This window comes from Physella acuta, unplaced genomic scaffold (assembly GCF_028476545.2).
Source record: "Physella acuta isolate Inbredline_101_S28 unplaced genomic scaffold, ASM2847654v3 ptg001796l, whole genome shotgun sequence".
Lineage (NCBI taxonomy): Eukaryota > Metazoa > Mollusca > Gastropoda > Physidae > Physella > Physella acuta.
Window position 1 is genome coordinate 83,708 of NW_026733306.1, and position 21,903 is coordinate 105,610.

The following is a 21,903-nucleotide window of genomic DNA, read 5'->3' on the forward strand; positions in this document are numbered from 1 at the left end:
TTTCTTGTCAGATAATATAGAATTTGTGGTACTGAGTACAGTTCATTGCTAAATTAATGAAAGCCGTATCACATTTTTATTGACCAGCATTTAGTGCTGGTGGTATAAAGTAGATTAATAGATCTGATTTTAACAAAGTTTGGGATGGGGTGCTACTTTTAATGGGGGATATACAATGGACACGACCAATACATGTTACATTTTGATATCAATAGAAGTTTGAGGTGTATTTTGGATCGTTTAAGATTTGGCAAGTTTTAAAAATCCTCTGAGTGTCTGGCAATTTTTGACTCAGTTTCTGATTTTCAAAAATTATCACATGTATTATTTTTTTAATGGGTATAGCAATTTTATTTTTTGCTGTTTCCTTTTTTTTTTTTTCTACTTTGACTTGCTGGGTTTTAAGTCGTTAAAAATGTTTAGGCCTGTGAGCATAATAGGCTTTATTTTTATCATCAGTCATAGTGGTTGGGTGTTTTTGTTTTTTGTCATTTTCCTGTTTTTGAAGCTACAATAAGTTACTCATCTCCTGCCACTTTAGATGTGGACCACTTGATTTCTTTATGGGAGGGTTCATTTGCTAAGACACAAAAAGTATTGTGTTTGTACATAATCTACCAGGTTAACTTTTCTTGGCTGTAGGGCTTGCTGGTTGCAACAGTTTTAAGTTTTTTAAAGTATTCCAGGAAGAGGTTTTAAGTTAGTATATATTCTAGTGTCAGTTGAAGTGAAAGTAAAATTAAAAAGTTTTATATTACAACCTGGGTGTTCTCTACATCGTTTATTTTCTAATATAAACTTTGAGTATTGGGAAAGTCATCCCCCTTTGCAAAAATAAGATACTGACTTGGGTTGTGTTTACTGATTGAAGTGTGCTGTTGGTTTTTGAGTACTGAATTGCATCTTAATACAGTACATGTCTGGCTTGACACACCGTTTTTAATACATCTTTCCTGCTGCATTTTTTAAGATTAAGAGAAATTTTGATACACCTGTTGTCATTTCTTTTTACCCAACAATCATGTAATTAAACTTGAGCAAATTTATTATTCCTTACTTAGTTTTGTCAAGTTGGTAATAAATACTTCACGGGATGATTGATATACTTTTAAGTACATGTACTTAGTTCTGCTCTGATAGACACATTGGTGCCTGATATCTGCAGAAATAATTTTCAAAACTTCCATTCAAACAAGAGTAAAATATTGGGAAATAAACATAATGAAACAATGCGGGCACATATTTATTCCATTCAAACCTCTTGTAATAGCAATTCTGAAAATTATTAACTTGCGATGGTGTACACATGCACAGAAGTAACGTTATCAAAATGAGTTGTGTACAACTTTTGTTTTAAAGCCATTGCTACCTAGAGATTTCCAAGCTACTGTAACGGGCGTACGTATCGCTGCATTCATACACTATCAAAAAGCGGTGCTTAATTAATTTTCCGTGGTAGTGTAGAACAGCATGGAATTGTTTTCTGTAATTCATGGGGGGGGGGGGGGCAATGGAGATCTTCCCCAGGCCTTTTAAAGACCCGTTAAAACAGCATCACGTGGGATTGAAGCTGTTTTTAGATTCAACAGCCGCTTGTGCCAAACTTTGCTGAGAAATTGCATAGGGCACTTTGTTCTGAGGACTGGAAACATCTCAATTAAATTGGAAAATATTCACAAACACATGATTTAGATTTTGTTGGTAATATTAACACCACAGAACGAAATTATGAAAAATGTAGCCTAAAAAATTAATCTTTCTGGGGGTGGCAGAGGCGTAGCGACCCCCTCCCGGGGACAAACTTTCAATTTGGCGCCCCCCCCCCCCCTATATTTTGTATATTTATAATTCAAAATAGAAGCTAAAATGAGCTTTTTTGGCGCCCCTAGGGTCGGGGACATATGTAAACCACACCCCCATCCCCGCTACGCCTCTGGGGGTGGAGACGCATAATCAATACATGTGTTCTCGCGGCAGTTGTTCGCCCAACTGTCAATTGAAACAATACACAATTTATGAATGAAGAAATCGATAAGCCTATTTCTTCCTGCAAACAGTGGGACAGAAACTGAGTGAAAGTCAATATGCTCAATTATAATGTTTCGCAGATTTTTAAGTACTGAGAATTGTTTTAAATGGCTTTAATCTACTATTTCTGTGACATGTTTGTTATGCGCTGAGTACAGAGGGGGCCAAAGTTATGTACGTCTGATTTAAAAACCATCTCGTACTACCTTAATGTCTACATGAAGGCCTACAGAACTATGTGAAAGGAAAATAATGTTGGTTTTGTGAAATAGTAATGTTTTTTTTAAGACATAGTTCGCAAAAGTAAACGCGGTTTTAAATAGGCCTAATAAATTGCGTAATCTTTTGAGTAGGCCTAAATAAAAGTGTGGATTGTCTAGATGCTGTTTCCAGTTTTCCGTGAGTAATTTTGAGCTAATTATTTCTAAAGGTACTTCTTTATAGTACAGTCCATGATTTTACTCTTTATTCTTTCAATATTAAATATAGGCTGTTTCATAATACTGTAATACATCCCTGGTAAGTACCGAATATTGATTTAGTTTTCCGTTCTTGTTAATAGTTGAAGTAGGGTCTACGGGTTAGGTCTCACTGTCAATCTTTCGTTCAAGGGGGAGGGGGACGAAGAGATGCCTGGAAGAAACACTGCTGACTGTCCTTCATCACTGCGTGGGTATGGGCCACCAAACAAAGATCTATGACCTGCGCTAATTTCCTAATTTGACTTTGCAGTGTCAACCTGAACGATGCAGAGCTGGGTGTTTCACGATCGACCTATTTTGCGCTATCCTTTGTGTTTTTACTGGTTGGCAATTTACGCAGTGTGTGCCCCATCCTGATTAAACCAACACAGAAAGATGTCCGGTTCTTTCCCACAAGTTGATGTTGATGATGGTATCGGGTCAGCTGATCATGAGTACGCCTATTCCTCTAACGTCTGGACTTTATCAATGGTGGTCTTTCTTATCCTCAAAACTGTACCCTTTTATAATGTGTAATCTCTTTATTGGGTACGAGATTTTGAAGCACGGAAATCTAAATAACTACTAATCGCGTGACTATGCTTTAAGCAAATTTTTGTGTTAATTAAAATCAATCAGCATCTCTGTAGTTCTGCAACCAACCTATTTATTGTAACGTCGAAAACGAAAACTCCACAAATGACCCTACTGGAGACCTATTTTTACTTTCTCGTATACGAAGTATAGAGGAAGTATTGTAAGCGTGCAAAAAGTTGAAATCGAGATTTTCACGTGAAAATCACAACGTTTTACACCTCCCTGAGTCGGAAAAATTTAGTTTTACAATTTAGTTCATATGTATGTGTGCGTATATGTCGTGAACAAGATAATTTGAGTACCGTTACAACTAGGTTGATGAAATCAAATTTGTAGTTCTGTATCAACTTTTCATTGATTTCCAGCAATCGGAAGTGGAACTTACATTATACTTTTGTTTTCTCAAAAGCCTATAACTTGAGTACTGTTTCAGACAGATAACGAAATTTCACATTTAAGAAAAAATCTATTTTCTGCTCTTTGTCAAATTTTGAGTACTTTACGCTATTTTTGACTCCTAAAAAAAACCGCATATGAATTTTTTAAAGTACTATGCCAATTTAGGCTCATCTTCTTCATTTGATCTAGACTTTTCCAGAGAAAACAAAACTCGTGGCTGGAATAATATTTGAGGCAGCTTTCAAATATTTCTCTCCTGGTTGGGGAGGGGGGAGACACTTGAAACTTTCGAGGGAGGCGCACTAAAAAATTCTCGAGGGAGTGGGGCGGACACTTTTAAAAAAGGAGGTTGACGTGTTGAAATTCCGATGTGATCTCCCCCGACCTTTTATATCTCAGTGCCAATTTTACGTTAGAGTGGAAATCCTGCAAACACAGAATTGCGATTGTTGCGTAAAAATATTTATATTTACAAAAGGGCCTACCTTTAATAACTGGTTAAACTAACTATTCCGAGTAGTGAATATAGGGCCATGTTTCCTCTCGTCTACCAAAAGGATATCAAGAGTGAAACGTCAATGGGTGTTAAATTGAAAAGTTTGAAGGCAGACTTTAACAATCGTCCTTGATTATGAGTAACCGCTTTATTATGACGTATTAGGCCTCGGCGACGTGTGCGACCTCGTGTGGCCTATTGATTATTTTTAGAAACCATTCGGCGGCCGTATTCTTTCTATCAGCCTTCTTAAAACACAAACTTGAGCCCAGTAAACCATTGCTAGGGATTATTGAGAATTACGTAGTGTATAACGCTACAGTAGCAGCTCAGCAGAAGACGTTTCAACCCATTTAGGCGTTTTATCAATGCAAAATGTCAGTTATAAGTTATAATACTCCGAACCATCATTTTTTTGTATCAACCTCCCGTGTCGACTGCAGGTTTTTCCGAGTTTGACAATGCGTTGAGTACTGGGGACGCCAGTCTTGCAGAACATAAATACAAATGGTAGCTGCAGTGAGGTTAATTCAATTAGTAATGAAACAGATAGTGTTAGTTACCTCACAAGTTAAAGACAGTTACAAATACTATATGGACGGTTCGACCCAAGGTCATCGTCAACACACAAAAAGACAAACAGTAACACAATTTTTGACTTAGCTTAGTCAAAAATTGTGTTACTGTTTGTCTTTTCTGTCTAATCAGTAACCACACTGTTGTGTGCTGGCGCAGAGGCGTAGCGACCCTTCCCGGCGCCCGGGGACATACTTTCAATTTGGCGCCCCCCTCGGCAGCAAATTTTCGATTTGCACCCCCCCCCCTCAAACTTTCGATTTTTTGCACCCCCCACCTCGAACTTTTCATTTCCACCCCCCCCCCCCCTCAAACTTTCGATTTGCACCCCCCCCCCCCCTCAAACTTTTCATTTCCACCCCCCCTCAAACTTTCAATTTGGCGCCCCCCCCTAAGGTCGGCGCCCGGGGACATATGTCCCCCCCCGCCCCCCTCGCTACGCCTCTGTGCTGGCGAAGACAGCCTTGTGGATAATTTCATTAGCTTTCACGTTTATTATTTGAGTAAGCCCTTTGAAATTAAATCACTAAATGGTTGTTGGAGTCACTATAATCGTTTTGAAACTTTCTGCACCTGGCGTTATTGTTAAAAATTATACAATAACAACATTGAAAAATCTCCTTTTTAGCGGCAAGGGCTATAAATTACATTGTTTATTTCTTGTTGCATTACATAGATTGCATCGTACCGCAATCACTATCTTGCTTCGTTCTCTTTACTTTTGACTAATTTGACTGTTAGTTTAGTAAACGTCTTCGACACTTTCCATGGAGAGTAGGATAATGAAAAAGGCTGAAAACTTTTTCCATGGTTCCGTAAAAGTGAGCACAGCAGGCTGAATCGCGCTTGCAGTTGAGGCTGTAATCCACGAAATTGGCAAAGGCGGCTTTAGGGTTCATTTCGATATAGACTAGGTTTTCATTGAACGCCCCCTTTTACTTCAGCCGTAACTGCCTCGACAATAAAACATAGAAAGATTTGTTATCTTCTTCAATTTTTCTAAAATTTTACTGATCCTTATCAAATGTATGACAACCTGATGGCGTAGACCTAATTAATTTAAGCCCATTCAGGAGGAAGTATATATATATATATATATATATATATATATATATATATATATATATATATATATATGTATATATATATATATATATATATAAATCTATTTAAATGCTTTTGAAGCAACGCATTTTTGGGCTGAACTTCGTCTTTTTACTTTCTCGTATATACGAAGTATAGAGAAAGTCTTGTAATCGTGCAAAAAAAAAAAATCGAGATTTTTACAAATCTCGACGTTTTACACCTCACTGATACGGAAAAACATAATTTTGCAATCTTGTCCGTATGTCTGTGTGTCTGTCTGTGTGTCTGTCTGTGTGTCTGTCTGTCTGTCCGCGTGTAAACACGATAACTTGAGTACCGTTACTGCTAGGTTGATGAAATTTCATATATAAGTATTTTATCAAAATCGTAGATCCGTATCAACTTTTGAGCGATTTCCGATAACCGGAAGTGGTACTTTTCCTACTTTGAATTTTTCAAAAGCCTATAACTTGAGTACTATTTCAGATAGATAAACGAAATTTCACATGTAAGTAAAAGATCTAATTCTCTACCTTCTGTTAAATTTTGAGTAATTTCCGTTGACCGGAAGTAGTAATTTACGCTACTTCCGATTTCTCAAAAAACTAATGTAAATTTTAAAAGTACTAATAATATTGCGCACTATTATGCGCTTTTTTATTTGGCGTTCACTTGGTGTGCAATTAATTTGTCTACGAGATTTTATTCTATTTTTAAAACTTTAAGTATTTAAAATGGATTAAAAATCATGTCTATAGCCCGAGTTCCCATCCCCTGTTATTTGATATAAGAATATTCGAGAAAGTTTAGGGGAGATCACTCCCGGTTTATTTTTTATGCAGAGGAAAATAGCGACCAAATCCTTTTGTTCAAATTTTGTATTTGCTATAATAGAAGCTCTTTACCTCTTATGTGTATACTAAATTTCTAATTACATTATTATAATTTAACATATTCCATTGCATAATATACATTGGCAACTCTTTTCATAGCTGACGAAAAGCGTCGAAATGTGTCACTGTTGCGAGTCACCCCCCCCCCCTCCCCGCACCGCACCCTCTCTGCTTAAAGATAACTTTAATACAGTTAAACCGATAAACACAAAGGGGCTTAAAATTAAAAACTGCTTTAAATTTTTTTTTCGATCATCGGCACACAGTTTGATTAGCTTAGATCAAGATCTATAATATAGGCCTAGCGTCTTTTTGTTTGGCCTAACACGGATCTATTTTTAGAATTAACACGTCATAGCTTATTAAAAGAATTTTGGAAAGCAGATTTTTATTAATACACTTTGTATAGTTTTGTCTATTTTTAAACAAATTTATCTTTTAATTTGATTTTAATAATAATAAACATCAATTTAAAATAAATTCTATGCCCTATTGATGCAAAAATCAAAATCTCGTTTCGCCTCGTGATTTTCTGTGCATAATTAGGAGCCTCGATGTGAAACGTTCTTTCTCAAGCTTGGGCAGAGCGACAGGCCACGCTTTTAAAACCAGAATATAAATTATAAAATGCCTGTAAGTATTTAGAGTTTTCCTGCTTTTTTTCCATGTTTATTATTCAATAAATATGTGCTAGATATACAGTTTTAATGTTATGGCACATTAAGCTACAGGTTTACTCTATATCAGGCGAATTAATTAAATTATGAGTGGTGCTTCACAAATTTTCCCGGTAGCGTCTATTCATTGTTATGCGCCATTTTGAGAATTTGTTCATTTAGAAAAAAAAAAACTTGGTATCGTAGCCAAATCTAACTCTGCAGCTGCATACTACAATTTTTTAGTTTATGGGCTATTATTAAAGTCTTTAACAGATCTTATTAGATCCACATCTGTTAAATTTTTATTTTAGCTAAGGGCGTGTTAGAGAACTCTGTAACGATCTAGATTTTTAGATTTCTAGATCAAAGATTCTATGTTGGGGTTAGGAAAGCCTACCCGTTTATGAATACTAGAATCTAGGTCTAGATCAACTTTTTGCATTTGCTTAATGCATTTTTTTCGTTTCAGTATCAAGGAGGTGGCGGCGGCTATGGTGGAGGTGGTGGCTACGGCGGCGGTGGTGGTGGTGGTGGCAGATATGGCGGAGGTGGTGGTGGCGGCGGCCGAGGGGGTCGTGGAGGCGGCAGGGGCGGTGGTGGAGGACGTTACAATGATGAAGCCGACACAGATCCTAATGCAGAACAGTTTAGAAAGCTCTTTGTTGGTGGACTGAGTTATGAAACCGATGAAGATGGTCTCAGGACACACTTTGAAACATGGGGAGAAATAGTTGATTGTGTAGTGATGCGTGACCCCAATACCAAGAGGTAATATTTTTACCCTGATAGTTTACTCTAATTTGGTAACCTGCTTCGATGTAATATTAGATTTATGTGATGTGTTGTACTAGTTTTTTAGGATATAATTTTGTTTTCAGATCCAGAGGTTTTGGTTTTATTACATACAAAGACTCAGCAATGATTGATGAAGCCCAAGCTAACAGACCGCACAAAATAGATAACAGAGAGGTTGAAACTAAGCGTGCTATGCCAAGAGATGTACGTATGCTTGAACATTGTCAAATATCAACTTAGGACTATCTTTAATGAAGTTAAGCTACTATTGAAAGCATTTGTTTCTAATTTAGGCTGCAGGTACAAGTAATCATCAGTCTGTGAAGAAAATGTTTATTGGGGGGATGAAAGATGACACAACAGAAGATCAAATAAGAGAAGTCTTCAGTCCATTTGGGTCAATAGAATCAATTGATATTGTGACAGATAAAAACACAGGCAAAGTTAGAGGGTTTGCCTTTGTTAGTTTTGAAGACTATGATTCAGTGGACAAAGCTGTTTGTAAGTAATTTTTGTCAAAACTATTTTGAGTTAAAAGCTATGATGTATAAAAAAATTGATATCTGATTATTCTGATGGAATAAATTTCTACCACCTAGATCTCTGAGCTTAATTTATATTTTCTTTTTAGTGTGGTGATTAATCTTAATTTAAACTAATTAATATATATTGTTTTGTTCTTAGTAAAAAAGAGACACGATCTGAATGGGCGAAAAGTGGAGGTCAAAAAGGCAGTTTCTAAAGACCAAATGGAAGGTAGGCATTTTTTTTATATAAAGAAAAAGACAATTGGTAGGTGTTTAAAGTGCAGTAAACTAAAAAAAATTCTTTGTTTATAGGTGCTTCACGGGGAGGTGGTATGGCTGGCAGAGGAAGAGGACGGGGAGATAGCTATGGTGGTGGTTATGGTGCAAATGGAGGCGGATATGGTGAGTTTCTGATTCTTAAGTGTTAGCTCCAACATTTGATGTTGAGCATCTTTCATTTGTATCGCAGTTGTCATTGATGTGATTTGTATTCTAGTTGTCATTGCTGTTTTAATGCTTAATGCCATTCGAGTTTTTTCCAGATTTTTTCTAGCTCGGACGGATCAAGAATGACATTAATTTAGCATTTTTGTGTATTTAAAGTTGCAGTTATTGTTGAAATTTCCCCAAATCAATTATAATTGGGAAGAAAAGTGAATTAAAAGATAAATTGGGAATAGTAAAAGCGTGAAAAGATCTAGTTATTCTTGATATCATCCCACAGTGTTTTTTACAGCTAACTTAGCCAACATTTAGTAATAAGTGTAAATATGTGCCCTGTTACAGGAGGTTACAGTGGTGGTGGTGGCGGCTTTGGAGGTGGCGGTTACGGCGGAGGATATGGACAGGGCTGGGGAGGCTCAGGAGGCGGCTATGGCGACTACAGTAAGTTCCCCCTCCCAAGCGCCCCTCTTCTAAAAATCTGTTCAGGACATATCACTGATAGCGTTATCTCCGTAGGCGATAGAAATTGAAAGGTTAAAAGACTGAATTAAACACTGTGAGGCTGATGGGGTACAACAATAATTGCGGCGTTATATTTTTGAAATGCATGGAAAATTCTGTAAATTTTGGATTTACAAATAAATTTTCCCATATGTAATGTGTTGTATCTTTTCAATTATCAGACAGCAACTGGGGAGGAGGTGGTGGTGGTTTTGGTTCCAACTATGGAGGTGACTATGGTGGTGGCCCAATGAAAGGAGGCGGTTATTCAGCCCGTGGACAGGGTCCATATGGAGGTTTGTGTGCTCAGTAATTTTTCATGCATTTTAATTGGCTGCATTAAATTTTTGGGTCTAAATCACAGTTGTCAGTCAGCAAAGAAAATTTTAGAGGGTGGTTTAGTTGTTCTCTTCTATAGATTTGTTAGTTAGCATGCCTTATTTGCTTTTTCTAGTACATTTCTTCCAATTCCAACTTTAGATAAAAACGTATCAAACGTTTCGTCGGCAGGTGGCTATGGACAAGGTGGTGGCGGCTATGGAGGAGGTGGTGGTTACAGACGCTAATCTAATTTTGTTGTGCTATTCATACAAGAAAAAGGTAAGTTTCTTGCAAAAAGGGCTTTCATTTCAATGCTGCTGCTGTACAAGTTTACCTTCGGTGTGTAAGGTAGACAAGTCTTTAAAATTGTCCTTGTCATTGTAGCTTGGCATGAAAGTCTTTTTTGTGAGCGTTAGTTTTATTGAGTGGCTTTGGGAAAAGGTTCCTAAAGTTAAGTGGAAAGAAATGGAGACGTTTTGGATTTCCATGCTGTGACAAGGCTTCTTCAGTCATGTTTAGAGACTCCCCAACACTTTTAAAGCGCCCAATTGACTTAGTTACATTATTTGTGAAAGAAATTTGAAACTGGGCCATGGAGGATGAGGATCATCAGCGCTTTCCAAAGAATGCTGGGAGTCTCTTTTGGACATGAGTTGCCTGCTGCACATGGTAATGTATTGTGTATTGTCATGTTTGGTTTTCATGCTCCATTTTGCCAAGTATTTTGTTTCAGATGTCATAACTGCTGTTTCCTTTCCTCACTTCACTTATAGGCAGGCAGGCAAAGGTTGTAAGCAGATTAAGGATACTAGAAACTGGAAGATTTAGCAGGCAGGCAGTTCAGACTTCAGGCTTAGATAGGGTTGTATGATCATCAGCCTAGGGAATTCATCCTATCTAGTCTCAAAGCCTTCCAATCATCAATTGCAACATTAGGGTTTCCTAGCAACATTACGAGCAGTCTACTTGAGTGTTAGGAAATCAGATCAGGTAGCCGCGTCATTACTTCAGTGTAGTCACATTGCTCTTATTTTTCAATGTCAAATCAGTGTTATTTTCGTAAAGTATCCTTGTTATTGCTATTATATTATGAAATAAAAATTCTTCAAGGAAGACACAATTGAGAAGTTTTAGGGCCACATTCTTTATTTCTTGAAATGGAACTCCTTTTTCTTGCTTCCATTAGTACTCTAAAGAATTAATTATTCTAATGGGACATAACAGGGGTTAGTTGTGAGACTAGTAGCTAGTTTTTAGCCCTATTTTAGATCTTCAATTAACTGTGCCTGCCTTGATATTTTTAGATTAGTCAGTTGTATTGTCAGAATGTTATTGCCTGCGTTTTATCATCTATGTAAGAAAAAGCCTGCATCAGATTTTTATCAAAGTATTGCTTTTACTTTCCATCATCTGCTCATTTATCATCTCATCTTCATTGCCATATTGTGATGGTCCGGATATTTTACATATGTGGGGGGAGGGGGGTGGGTGGGGAATTATTCCTGACCATCATTCATACATACCATTGTTCCTTGGTGTTCTTTTATGTGAATGTTGTTTTGTCTTGTACTTTTATAATTTTTTTTTTACTTGATTGTTTGTGGAATAAATTACTTTTATCCCATCTATTAAAGACTTTTTCTCTCAATGAGCGAATGTGTTTGCAACTTAAGTTCTCATCAGTTTAGCAGAGCTTTATGTTGGTTTGCTAGCTGGCAAGATTGCAGTGACTATGTAGTGTGCAACTGCTGTCAAATATTGACTAGTCAAGACCAAAAAGTGATGGTTCATGAACCTGTTTGCTAATGTATTTGCGGGTAGTGACACATCAATATTTACATAACCCCTCCATGGCAACAGGTTTTGGATGAAGGGATTAACATAATTTGGAGTAGGGACAAAAAATGAAATCCATCATTACTTAAAAACAGTGCTATTCTGCGTTTGATCTATCAATGTGAACCATTGGCAGTGATGAACTGTTGCACAGTGAAGCAAAAATATTTTCAGGAAAGCACAAATCCGGATCATATGGTCACTAAAATATTTCTTCTGTGCCTGAATAAAACAATTGTACAATCAATATTTGTCTGCATTAGCTGGGAAGGAGAGAAAGCTATAGGTGACCATGACACTGCATTTCAGTTGTTCATGCACATGAAGAGATTTGGCAACCTGGGTCATATTCACTTTAATAATATTTATAACACAAAGTTCATCTGGCTCCCATTATAGGAGTACTGGTTGATTTCAGAGGTGGGAGATTGCAACTCCTAAGTATGGAAGAAAATTATTTTGGGTGACTCCTGAATGGGTACCCATATTTTGTCAGGAAAGTTCTGTCATCTAAAAGAAATGGTTCAATTTTTTTTTTTGGTGTAAAGTTAAATTGTTCGATATTTTTTACCAAATTCAGATTGTTACTTTGTACATGAAACACAATAACTTAACCAACAATGCAATGAGTAAAAAAACTACTTAGAAGCCAGTTTGTTATATTTTTCCCATTGCAAATTGTTGGGTGTGTTAAACCCAGTTGCCAGGGACCTTTTTTATAAAATTTATTTAAATGTACAACCTCTAATGTGTTCATCCCAACCACCTTATACATGGGAATGAGGCTGAAATTTTTTTTATAAAACGTGACTCCGGATATGACAATAGGAGTAGGAGCAAAAAATATAGCATCTCCTGGTAGATTCATCCCTGTTGCAGGGGAAAGGGTCAAATTTAATATTACACAACTTCACATAGGCCTTCCAAAAGGATGCTACTTTTCATCTCCTGTAATTCAAAAGGTTCCCTTGTGTATTGAGTTGAATATTTATTATTATGACTAAGTATTTGGTAGATTCTAAAAGTCCAGTGATTTGGTCTAAATTTTGAAGATAAAATAACACCAGTATCCAAATCTAAGGTGTAACTTTTTTGTTTAGAGGACAGAATGCAGTATGTCCACTTTTTTGTGAAATCATGTACATTTCTACTTATAATACAAGTACAAGAACACTCTCATACAATGTCAGAAAAGTAAAATGCAAATATTTTATATTTTGATATTGGAATGAGATTTCTAACTCATTTTTCTCGAGATTGTGTTATTTGGACATACTGCATTTGTCCTCTATACACACTCAGTATGTGTTTGGATGTCACAAATAGATGATTGCTATTAAAAATGAATATATGATTAGAAAAAAAGAAAGGTCTAGTACTGGTACTATAATGAATTATTAATTGTAATTTAATTTTATAATATTTTCATCAAGCAGTAATATTTAATTTTTATCACAGACAATTACACACCTTTGTTCAATAATCAAGTATGTAAAAATAATAAATATTATAATTATAATAAATAATATAAATAAGGTTGCAAGAAGTTGGACAAATTGTTTGGTATTGCTAATGAATAGCTATTAAGTTCATAACTTTAACAAACTGCAATCAGATTAATGAATTTCAGTGGTAGGAAACATGACCATGCCATGTAAATTGTAAACAGTCATACTGCTATATCATTCAGTGAGTGCTCTGGCTAACAATACATTCCTTGAAATTGAAGTAAAACTTTAAAATGTGCTGCTTAGACTACATCATACATGGTTCAAGTTGTGCTGTAGAATCCTTTACCACTAACTGGACATTCACTTTGTAGAATACATTCTCTTTCAGCATATGAATTTAAGTATCTTCTTGAATACAACAAAAGTGCTAAACCCCATTTCCAAGTCATGAAGCACCAAACACAAGTTAAATAATAACCTTCTCCATAGATAACCAGACCTGATAAAAAAAAAGTTATTTTTTAAAATAGAATTAGAAATATAATTTATTTAATTATTATGAACTACTTTCACAGTAAAATAAACATGCACAAGTACAGTATAAATTGAAATAATTGTCTTTTACCACAGGGTGTAGTCTCATTACAAACAATTACTTCCTGTCTAGGTCTAAAAAAAATTTAACAGTTTTTACAAATTATCTTTTTTTTCAGTACTTTTTACTATTACTATTACCAGTTTTTAAGTGCATTGCAAACAACCACATCAATAGACTTGAAATGAGAAATTACCTTATATTAAAATATTACAACAAGACTACAATAAATTTCAATAATAATTACATAAAAAATCACCATTCCATTTCAGAAGCTGGATTGTGTAACTTTAATATCACAAGAATATTAATATTATATTTTATAGAAATTATAATTGTATATATAGCAGTTGTTTGTGAGGAAAAAATTCCTCTCCTCCTAACTGACACTACAGTACAGACAGCTTAAAATTAAAAAAGTCAGTCTTTACAAAAGAATAGGAAAATACTAGGTCTAAATATTCAGTAGACCATATAACATGATATACAGACAACCATTTTAACAAAAATAAAAGTTATAAGATCTGGATTTTACCTAATAATATAACTTATATTATTAGGTAAAATCCAGATCTTAAAAGTAATATAGGCCTATGTCTCAGACAGGCATATACTATTTTACTAATACTAACCTTGGTTTTTAGAAATTGCTAACACCAAGTAAGCAACAAATCCACAAACACCAGTCAGCTGAATAAAGCAACCAAGCAGCATGAAGCGCTTCAAACGTAATGGATAAGAATCCCATACTTGCTTCATGTAAGCAATCGTAACACCAAGGGCAATAGCAGCTGATAGACCTGTGATGACAATACAAAAATAATGTTATGCATGTAATTGTTTAAAATAAACATGATGGCTGTGAAAAACAAGCCATTAATCATTAATGAGACTCAAACTCAAGAATAAAAGGATATTATTACTTAAAGATAGATACTACAACTTAATACAACGAAATATTGGGCTCATGGATTGTATGCTCTAGTGGTTACTGTTAGGCACATATCCATATCACAACAGAGCTCTGCAATTTAATTGATGAAATGCAAATGTAAGTAGGCCTATTTCTTCTATGATGCCTGCACCAACACATTTAAGTTACTTTGCGCTGGTTAGTCTAACCTGACACCACACTGACTAAAAATTATCATCACGCCTAACAGTACCAGCAACAACAAAAAAAGGTGAATGAGATGATACCAATAACTTTTTATATATATAGATATATATGTTGCTATAATATATTTTTATTATATATATATATATATATATATATATATATATATATATATATATATATATATATATATATATATATATATATATATTGTTATATAATATATACATATAATATATATATATATTGTTATATAATATATATATATATATATATATATATATATATATATATATATATATATATATATATATATATATTGTTATATAATTTATACATATATATATTGATATATAATATATACATATATATATTGTTATATAATATATACATATCATTGATATATAATATATATGTTACGGTCAAAGCCCGAAGTGCGGCCAAACCCCGGATTGGCCGGCCAATCCGCGCATTGGCCGGCTCTCTTGGCCAAAGCCCGAAGAACTTAGCACTAAGATCGTATTTCGTACATTGGCCGGCCAATGGGCGCACTGGCCTGGACGTACTGGCCAAAGTCCGAAGCGCTTAAACTTGACAGCGTATTTTGTACATTGACCGGCCAATGCGCGCACTGGCCAGGATGTCCTGGCCAATGTTCTATCAAGACTAAGTTGTGATCGCATTTTCATTATTCTGGGTGCGTTTTCATTGAGAGTAACGTATTGTTTAGCTCTTGTTTGTATAGCATTCTATATGAAAGTCGACATGGATCAAAAGGGCAGTCAGACCATGAGACAGACATAGCAGATGGCTGTCAAAAGAATAAAATGTAAATCCATGTTATTTTCCATATATGCGCTATCGATAAAATAGTTACTGAGGAAGATATTGAGAACATTGAACAAGAAATGGAGGTTGCCATAAATGCAACGACATCCTCAGCTAACACATCTACTGGCATGACAGAACGCCCAATAATGTGGCCAACAGATTCTATATAGTTTGTGAAAAACATTGTAGTGCAGCTCATTCTTTTGGATCCTGTGGCAACGATGTCCATGCTATTTGTGGAATACCCAATGAAGCAGACGAAGGGTACGGAGGGAACATTACCTGCAGATTGTGTCACAAAAAACAAGCCATCATGGAACACAGATCAGCAGCTCATACTGGCTTGCAAACTCAAGGTGCTAAGATGCTTAAAACATCAAATACAAAATTTAAAGATGGTGAAGTGGGTGACAATGTATGCATCCGTTTTCCAGATGTTGACAGAGGTCACGGTGATCCCCGAAGCGTGATTGCAGTTGTCATGAGCGTCGAGGGCGGTTTCTACAAATTAGGAACGGAACATGGTGTTCTAAAACAACTGTATGCTAGTAGTGAGTTTTCAATTCTTCACGAAAAACTGCTCTTATTGTCGTAAGTTGACACTGAGGAAAATTCACTACGAACCATCGCATCTTCACAATCATTGACTGGGGGCCAAGGCTACACTCGCTGCAATTGCACAACTAAGTGCACAACAAATCGCTGCAAGTGTAAAAATAACAAGCTGCTATATCATTCTAAATGCCATAAAAGTTCAACTTGTAACAAGTGATAATATTGATAGATTGAGACTATAGTACAATAAAAAATGTGAATGTTTCTGTCATTTACTTTAATTAATAATCAATAAAGACTTAATTTCATGATCCTTACGGCATAAAAAAAAAAATCTGCTCATGATCTTCTAATTCGGACTTTGGCCGGTCGTCCCTAACCAGATGATCTTCTAATTAAGACTTTGGCCGGTCCACCATGGCCAGTCCGCGGACTGGCCGGCCAAAGGCCGAAATCAAGAGCTATTTCAGACTTTGGCCGGTCCACCATGGCCAGTCTGCGGATTGGCCGGCCAAAGGCCGAAATCAAGCAAAGTTTCGGACTTTGACCGATCTATGGGAGGCGATATTGGCCAATGCGCGGATTGGCCGGCCAATCCTAGCATTGGCCGACTTCGGGCTTTGACCGTAACATATACATTGATATATATACATATATATTGATATATATAAATTAATTTGGGCCTATATATATATATAGAGAGAGAGAGAGATTATTATCAATTTTTTCGTAAGTATCAAGTAAAAACTAAAAAAGTTGATGAGTTAAAAAATATAAGACAAAATGTTATAAATACATTTTTTTGATAGTCTAGGTGTAGCATCTTAGGCATGCTAGTATTGCTAGATCTAAGATCTAACTAAAAAGTTAATAATACTCCTAACCACCTATGCAGGATGCCCAATTAGTGGATACCAAGTGCTAAGATCGCCGCCCAGGATTTCTGGGTACTAAATAGCATCCAAATTAATTCATTTTTATATACCAAATATTGAGAAAAATTGCACATTCTCTCATGTCACATTTAAAGATTTTTATCAGCAAAGTTTTAGTACAAATTAGGCCTACTTGAATATCAAGTTTCTGTACAGCCAATCAATGCGTATGCCTTGTCTTACAAAATTGAAATCACAGTTTGGGCTATAATTATAATTTAGCCTTGATGAAAAAATAAATAGAAATGTAATATGTAACCTTAAAAATGCTAAAAACTATTTTCAAGTTCTCTATTTTTATATGATTAATTCTTAAAACATTAGGGTGTAAAATTAACTTTACTGGTATTCAAAACAGACTTCCAAAATTAGTTGTGTTAGGTTGTTTGTAGTCAGTTAGTAGATCTAGAAATCTAGATTAAATAGTATAATTGTAGTTTCAAGTTTAGTTTCTTTAATAGTTAGAAATTTTAGGGTTAGGACTATGGTAGGACTTGGGTTGGAATTAGCATTGGCCTATAAAGCCCTATATTCAATATATTTATATTTATGTATTATATGTGACGATAACGTGATGTCAATCACAATGCTGCATTGTGATTGACATCACATATAATACATAAATATAAATATTGAATATAGGCCTAGGCCTAAGTCATGTGTATATAGAATCTAGATCTATATATATATATAGAATCTAGATCTAGTATATTTATTAGGCCTATTTTTAAGTATTTTATTTTAAACTTTAAAAACAACACCCCTACAGTACAGCCTTACACTCATACACTGTGCCTGGACTGTGCCATTATCATTATGGGACATAATCATTGGTATAATTATTACCTTATGACGCCTTATGTACATGTCACGATTATGATTATGATAGTAATAATACTACTAGATCTAGATCTAGATATAATAATTTTATTTCCCTACCCGAAAGGAGTCCCCATAAAGCAACATGATAGTTCTTATAATGAGCAGCGAAAACGCAGCCAACTGAAACTCCAACGAATACACCAATGACACTAAAAATCAACCGCAAACGAACTGAAAAGTTCGAAAGTCGTTTGACTTGGGGCTCCTCCATTTTCTCTCTCTACTGACTAGAGTCAGGATAGGTTAAGGACTGAAGTGTAAGACCCGTTAGGCCTATGTTAACATAAATGGGTCACACTCTTAATTTATTTTTAGAAGATCCGGTTCACTTTGTACACCGGTCGGGTAAGACCAGTATGAGGCAGTTTTATTAATGAAGCTAAAATGTGTCACTCATGTATGACTTCAACACGAGTGGGACGAGAGAAAGGAGATGTACTAGAATCTATATTCTTATACTTATATTCATGTTTTGAGGACTCAGGGGACTAGAGCATGTGAGATCGTCCACCCATTGAATAAAACAAATTTAAATGAATCGGGAGTGATCTCCCCTAAACTTTCTCGTCTACTCTCATATAACTCATATAACCGTTGGGTGTTGGTGAATGCAGGAATGTCACTTCCAGAGCTGAAAAACTGTTTTATTATTATTATTATTATTATTTACTTTCACTAGAAAACCGCGAATAAGATCATATACCTTTGTATAAAATTTCATCTAGCTAACTGAAACAGTACGCAAGTTATATAGAGCCTTCGTATTTTTAGAAACTAGAAATAGAGTAAATGTCCACATCCGGATATTGGAAGTCCCTTAAAAATTGAATGTGATTTAAGTGTAAGATGTTTTACTTCTATTTATAAAATTTCGTATACGTAACTGAGGGGCCGTCCATAAATGACGTCACTCGAAGGGGGGGGGAGGGTGAAGGGGGGTTAGATGGTGTGACGTCATACTTTTGCATTATTAAACAGCAATGTTAGAAAACGAGTTTTAGCCGTTATTTCGCGTTTTAGAAAACGGTATTAATAAGTTGTTATAGGAGTTGATTAAAATACTCTACGTTGACAGAGTTCAAGGTTTTGGAAAAATATCGATTTAAAAAAAATAATTCAATTGCAATTTTGAGGGGGGGGGTTGTAGGCTGAGGTGTGACGTCATTTTAGGGGGGGGGTCTGGCCTTTTGTGATGATGTGTGACGGAGGGGGGGGGGGGAGGTAAAAATCGTCAAAAAAGCGTGACGTCATTTATGGATGACCCCTGAAACACTAGTCGATTTATCGTGTTCCCACGGAAATAAATGTTGATGTATCTCTTCCGATTATCGAAAATCGATCAAACTTTGATAGGAACCGGCCTACACAATTTATTACTTGTATGCAGAGGCGTATCCAGGTTTTCGTTGTAGGGGGAGCGAAAAGAGCAAAAAAAGGCGCCGAATTTTTAACACGTTCTATATACGTGTATTATATATATATATATAAGCTAATTTTCTGGCGGCATGGTACTTTTGTACATCATTACGCGTTTTTCTACATGTACTTAACAGATCAGTTCGGGGTGGGTTGGGGGGTGGGGGTGGGGTGGGTTCAACTTCATTCACCACAGTCCGTTCACTTTAGGTCAAATATCCAACCCAGTGTATACCTAGGCGTGACATTAATGTCCCTCTACACAATTGTGGTGGTGAGGTGTATAGGGGGGGGGGGGGAAGATAACCTACTCAGAGTGAACATAGCGTCAGTTTTTAGATGACTGTTCTAAACATACATATATATTACACAAATATATATTACACAAATATATATTACAGAAATAGATTTAAATAAGTAGCAGTGGTATTATGACAATATTTTTTTACAGAGGGGTCCATGGGGGAGGGGGGTTGTAACTGTTTCATATAATTTGTAATCGTAATCACTATCGCTCAAACTGTAAGAATACTACTACTTCATCGTGATGACGTTGTTGACCTTGTCAAAATTTCCCCACCACTACCCATTTTGCTCATAAGTAAATTTAAATAGAGGTGCCACATCAGTTGTATTTGTTTCTGTATTGTAATTTTTAAAGAATTAATCACACGATTCAAACTGTATATATAAAGTAATTATGTGTGAAGTTTTATGTATAACATTTTCTAATTCAATTATTCGTAAGCAAATACATTATACAGTTGCCTTAAACTTAACAATCCTCTTGCCAAGTGGTACTACCGTAGAGGTTTTTTAAACATTGCAATGCATCGTAAGGGTTATTTTTAGAATTGCAAACTGATGCAGCTGTTAATACGTGTTGTAAACGTAGACACTGCTAGACTAGTACAGTAATGCTTAATTGCTGCATGAAAAGAAATCTTGTGATTTACATAGATGAGCCGACCAAAAATATTTTTTTAACAAATATCATAGTTTAAAACTTTGAGTTTAAAAAGTTTCCAAAAAGGCGCCACTATGCTGAAAATGGCCAGAGGGGGAGCGGCCGCTCCCCCTGCTCCCCCCCTGCGTACGCTACTGCTTGTATGTGAAATCTCGTCTACCTAACTTTAATGGTGCTTAAGTTATTGGTTTTTATGAGACAGGAAGTAGAGTAGGTACCATTTCCGGTTACCGGAAATCGCTCAAAAGTTGATAGAGAACTTCAAATTTGATATAATACTTGTATATGACATTTGGTCAACAGGACTAAATCAGTACTCGTGTTATCGCGTTTACAGACCCACACAGAAACATGAACTTTCTTTCTTTAATAAATAAGTAAAAGCTTTCATGGGCAACCAATGCTTTTATCACTTTCACTTTCAGCAAAAGCCGAACCATCCCATTTCACCACAACCTTAAAATTAGTCAGTCTAGTTTAACTCCACTTGTATGCGTGATCAATATCTAATCAATCATTCTGTGCTGAATAATTAAGCTGGCTACGGGCTACATAGCTTACATTTCGCCCGTTAATGACGCCACACACCTCGGGAGGAGGGGAGGGGGTAATCAGACGATCAGATACGTAGATAGTGGAACAGTAAAAAATATTCCGAATTCACAAAGTTATAGAAATTCAATTGCCTTTAAGATATAATGAACTTGAAGCTGCAATGTGCATGCATGTTGCTCTAGCCTACAGCTGCTTAATTACGATAGGTCATTATTCACAGCCTCTCATTTCGACTGTCATTTGGGGAGGGGGGGGGGGGAGAAATTAGATTGTTGTGAAGATCTTGAAATGAAATACAGCTAGTTGAAAAGTTGGAAACAGAAGAAACGGATGAATTAACTTGTGCGGTAAAACAGTGCGTCAGTTTTGATAGCATAAGATATATGACGAAGGTGATTCTGCTGAAGAATTATTGTTCTGTAAATCATATAGACAGTAACACTACCTCCAAAGTTTAAAAAACAAATTACCCAGAAGCAGTGGCGTCACTAGCTCGGGTGTCGGCCTGGGCGCCACCTCATTTTGCCACCCCATTCCGGTCGTTGATTGAATATCATTGATTGAAAAGGCTCAACAAAAGTGTTTTTCCTATGTAAATTTTGTAAATTTTTCTGTAAGTGCCACCCCAACCTCCCACCCCTTTGCACAGTTAATATTTCGTTTATCTATAGCTGGATGTAACAGCTTTCTCTTATTAAGTTAGCAAGTTTACTCGGGATCGTCAGTTTGTACACACAACTTTAGTTGAACGTGAGTTAAACCGGGAAACGCATTTTTCTTCTGTATATTTGAAAAAAAAAATGTCTTGGTGTCACCTCTATATTGTGTCAAACGGTGCGGTACCACGACACTACCATACCTATGAGAAACATAAGCCCCTGTTCTGCTGATGGTGCTCTTAATACGACGGAGCAGAAAAACGATTGCTTCAAACTGATGAAAGATGATAATCCCGAAATGTGTCTTGTGCATGACGTTAT

General features: G+C 35.9%; 2 protein-coding genes across 10 annotated transcripts; one reads left to right on the forward strand and one right to left on the reverse strand.

Annotated features, from left to right (window-relative positions):
• The first annotated feature begins 7,148 nt into the window (after positions 1 to 7,148).
• LOC131930527 (heterogeneous nuclear ribonucleoprotein A2 homolog 1) lies at positions 7,149 to 11,409 on the forward strand. Of its 9 annotated transcripts, none has more exons than XM_059287052.1 (10): positions 7,149 to 7,169; positions 7,665 to 7,963; positions 8,074 to 8,194; positions 8,284 to 8,491; positions 8,675 to 8,746; positions 8,830 to 8,919; positions 9,304 to 9,402; positions 9,645 to 9,758; positions 9,943 to 10,062; positions 10,557 to 11,409. In XM_059287052.1, the coding sequence occupies exons 1-9, from the start codon at positions 7,164 to 7,166 to the stop codon at positions 10,026 to 10,028; spliced, it is 1,095 nt and encodes a 364-aa protein (XP_059143035.1). In that variant the 5' UTR covers positions 7,149 to 7,163; the 3' UTR covers positions 10,029 to 10,062; positions 10,557 to 11,409. The 9 variants fall into 9 exon arrangements, with proteins under 9 accessions (XP_059143035.1, XP_059143037.1, XP_059143036.1 ...); XM_059287054.1 differs by having other exon boundaries at positions 9,973 to 10,062; XM_059287053.1 differs by lacking the exon at positions 10,557 to 11,409 and adding an exon at positions 10,359 to 10,449.
• A 1,609-nt stretch (positions 11,410 to 13,018) lies between these two features.
• LOC131930534 (heme transporter hrg1-A-like) lies at positions 13,019 to 18,270 on the reverse strand. The gene is made up of 3 exons (XM_059287069.1): positions 18,043 to 18,270; positions 14,298 to 14,465; positions 13,019 to 13,569 (listed from the first exon to the last, which is right to left on the reverse strand). The coding sequence occupies exons 1-3, from the start codon at positions 18,194 to 18,196 to the stop codon at positions 13,391 to 13,393; spliced, it is 501 nt and encodes a 166-aa protein (XP_059143052.1). The 5' UTR covers positions 18,197 to 18,270; the 3' UTR covers positions 13,019 to 13,390.
• Positions 18,271 to 21,903: the final 3,633 nt, after the last annotated feature.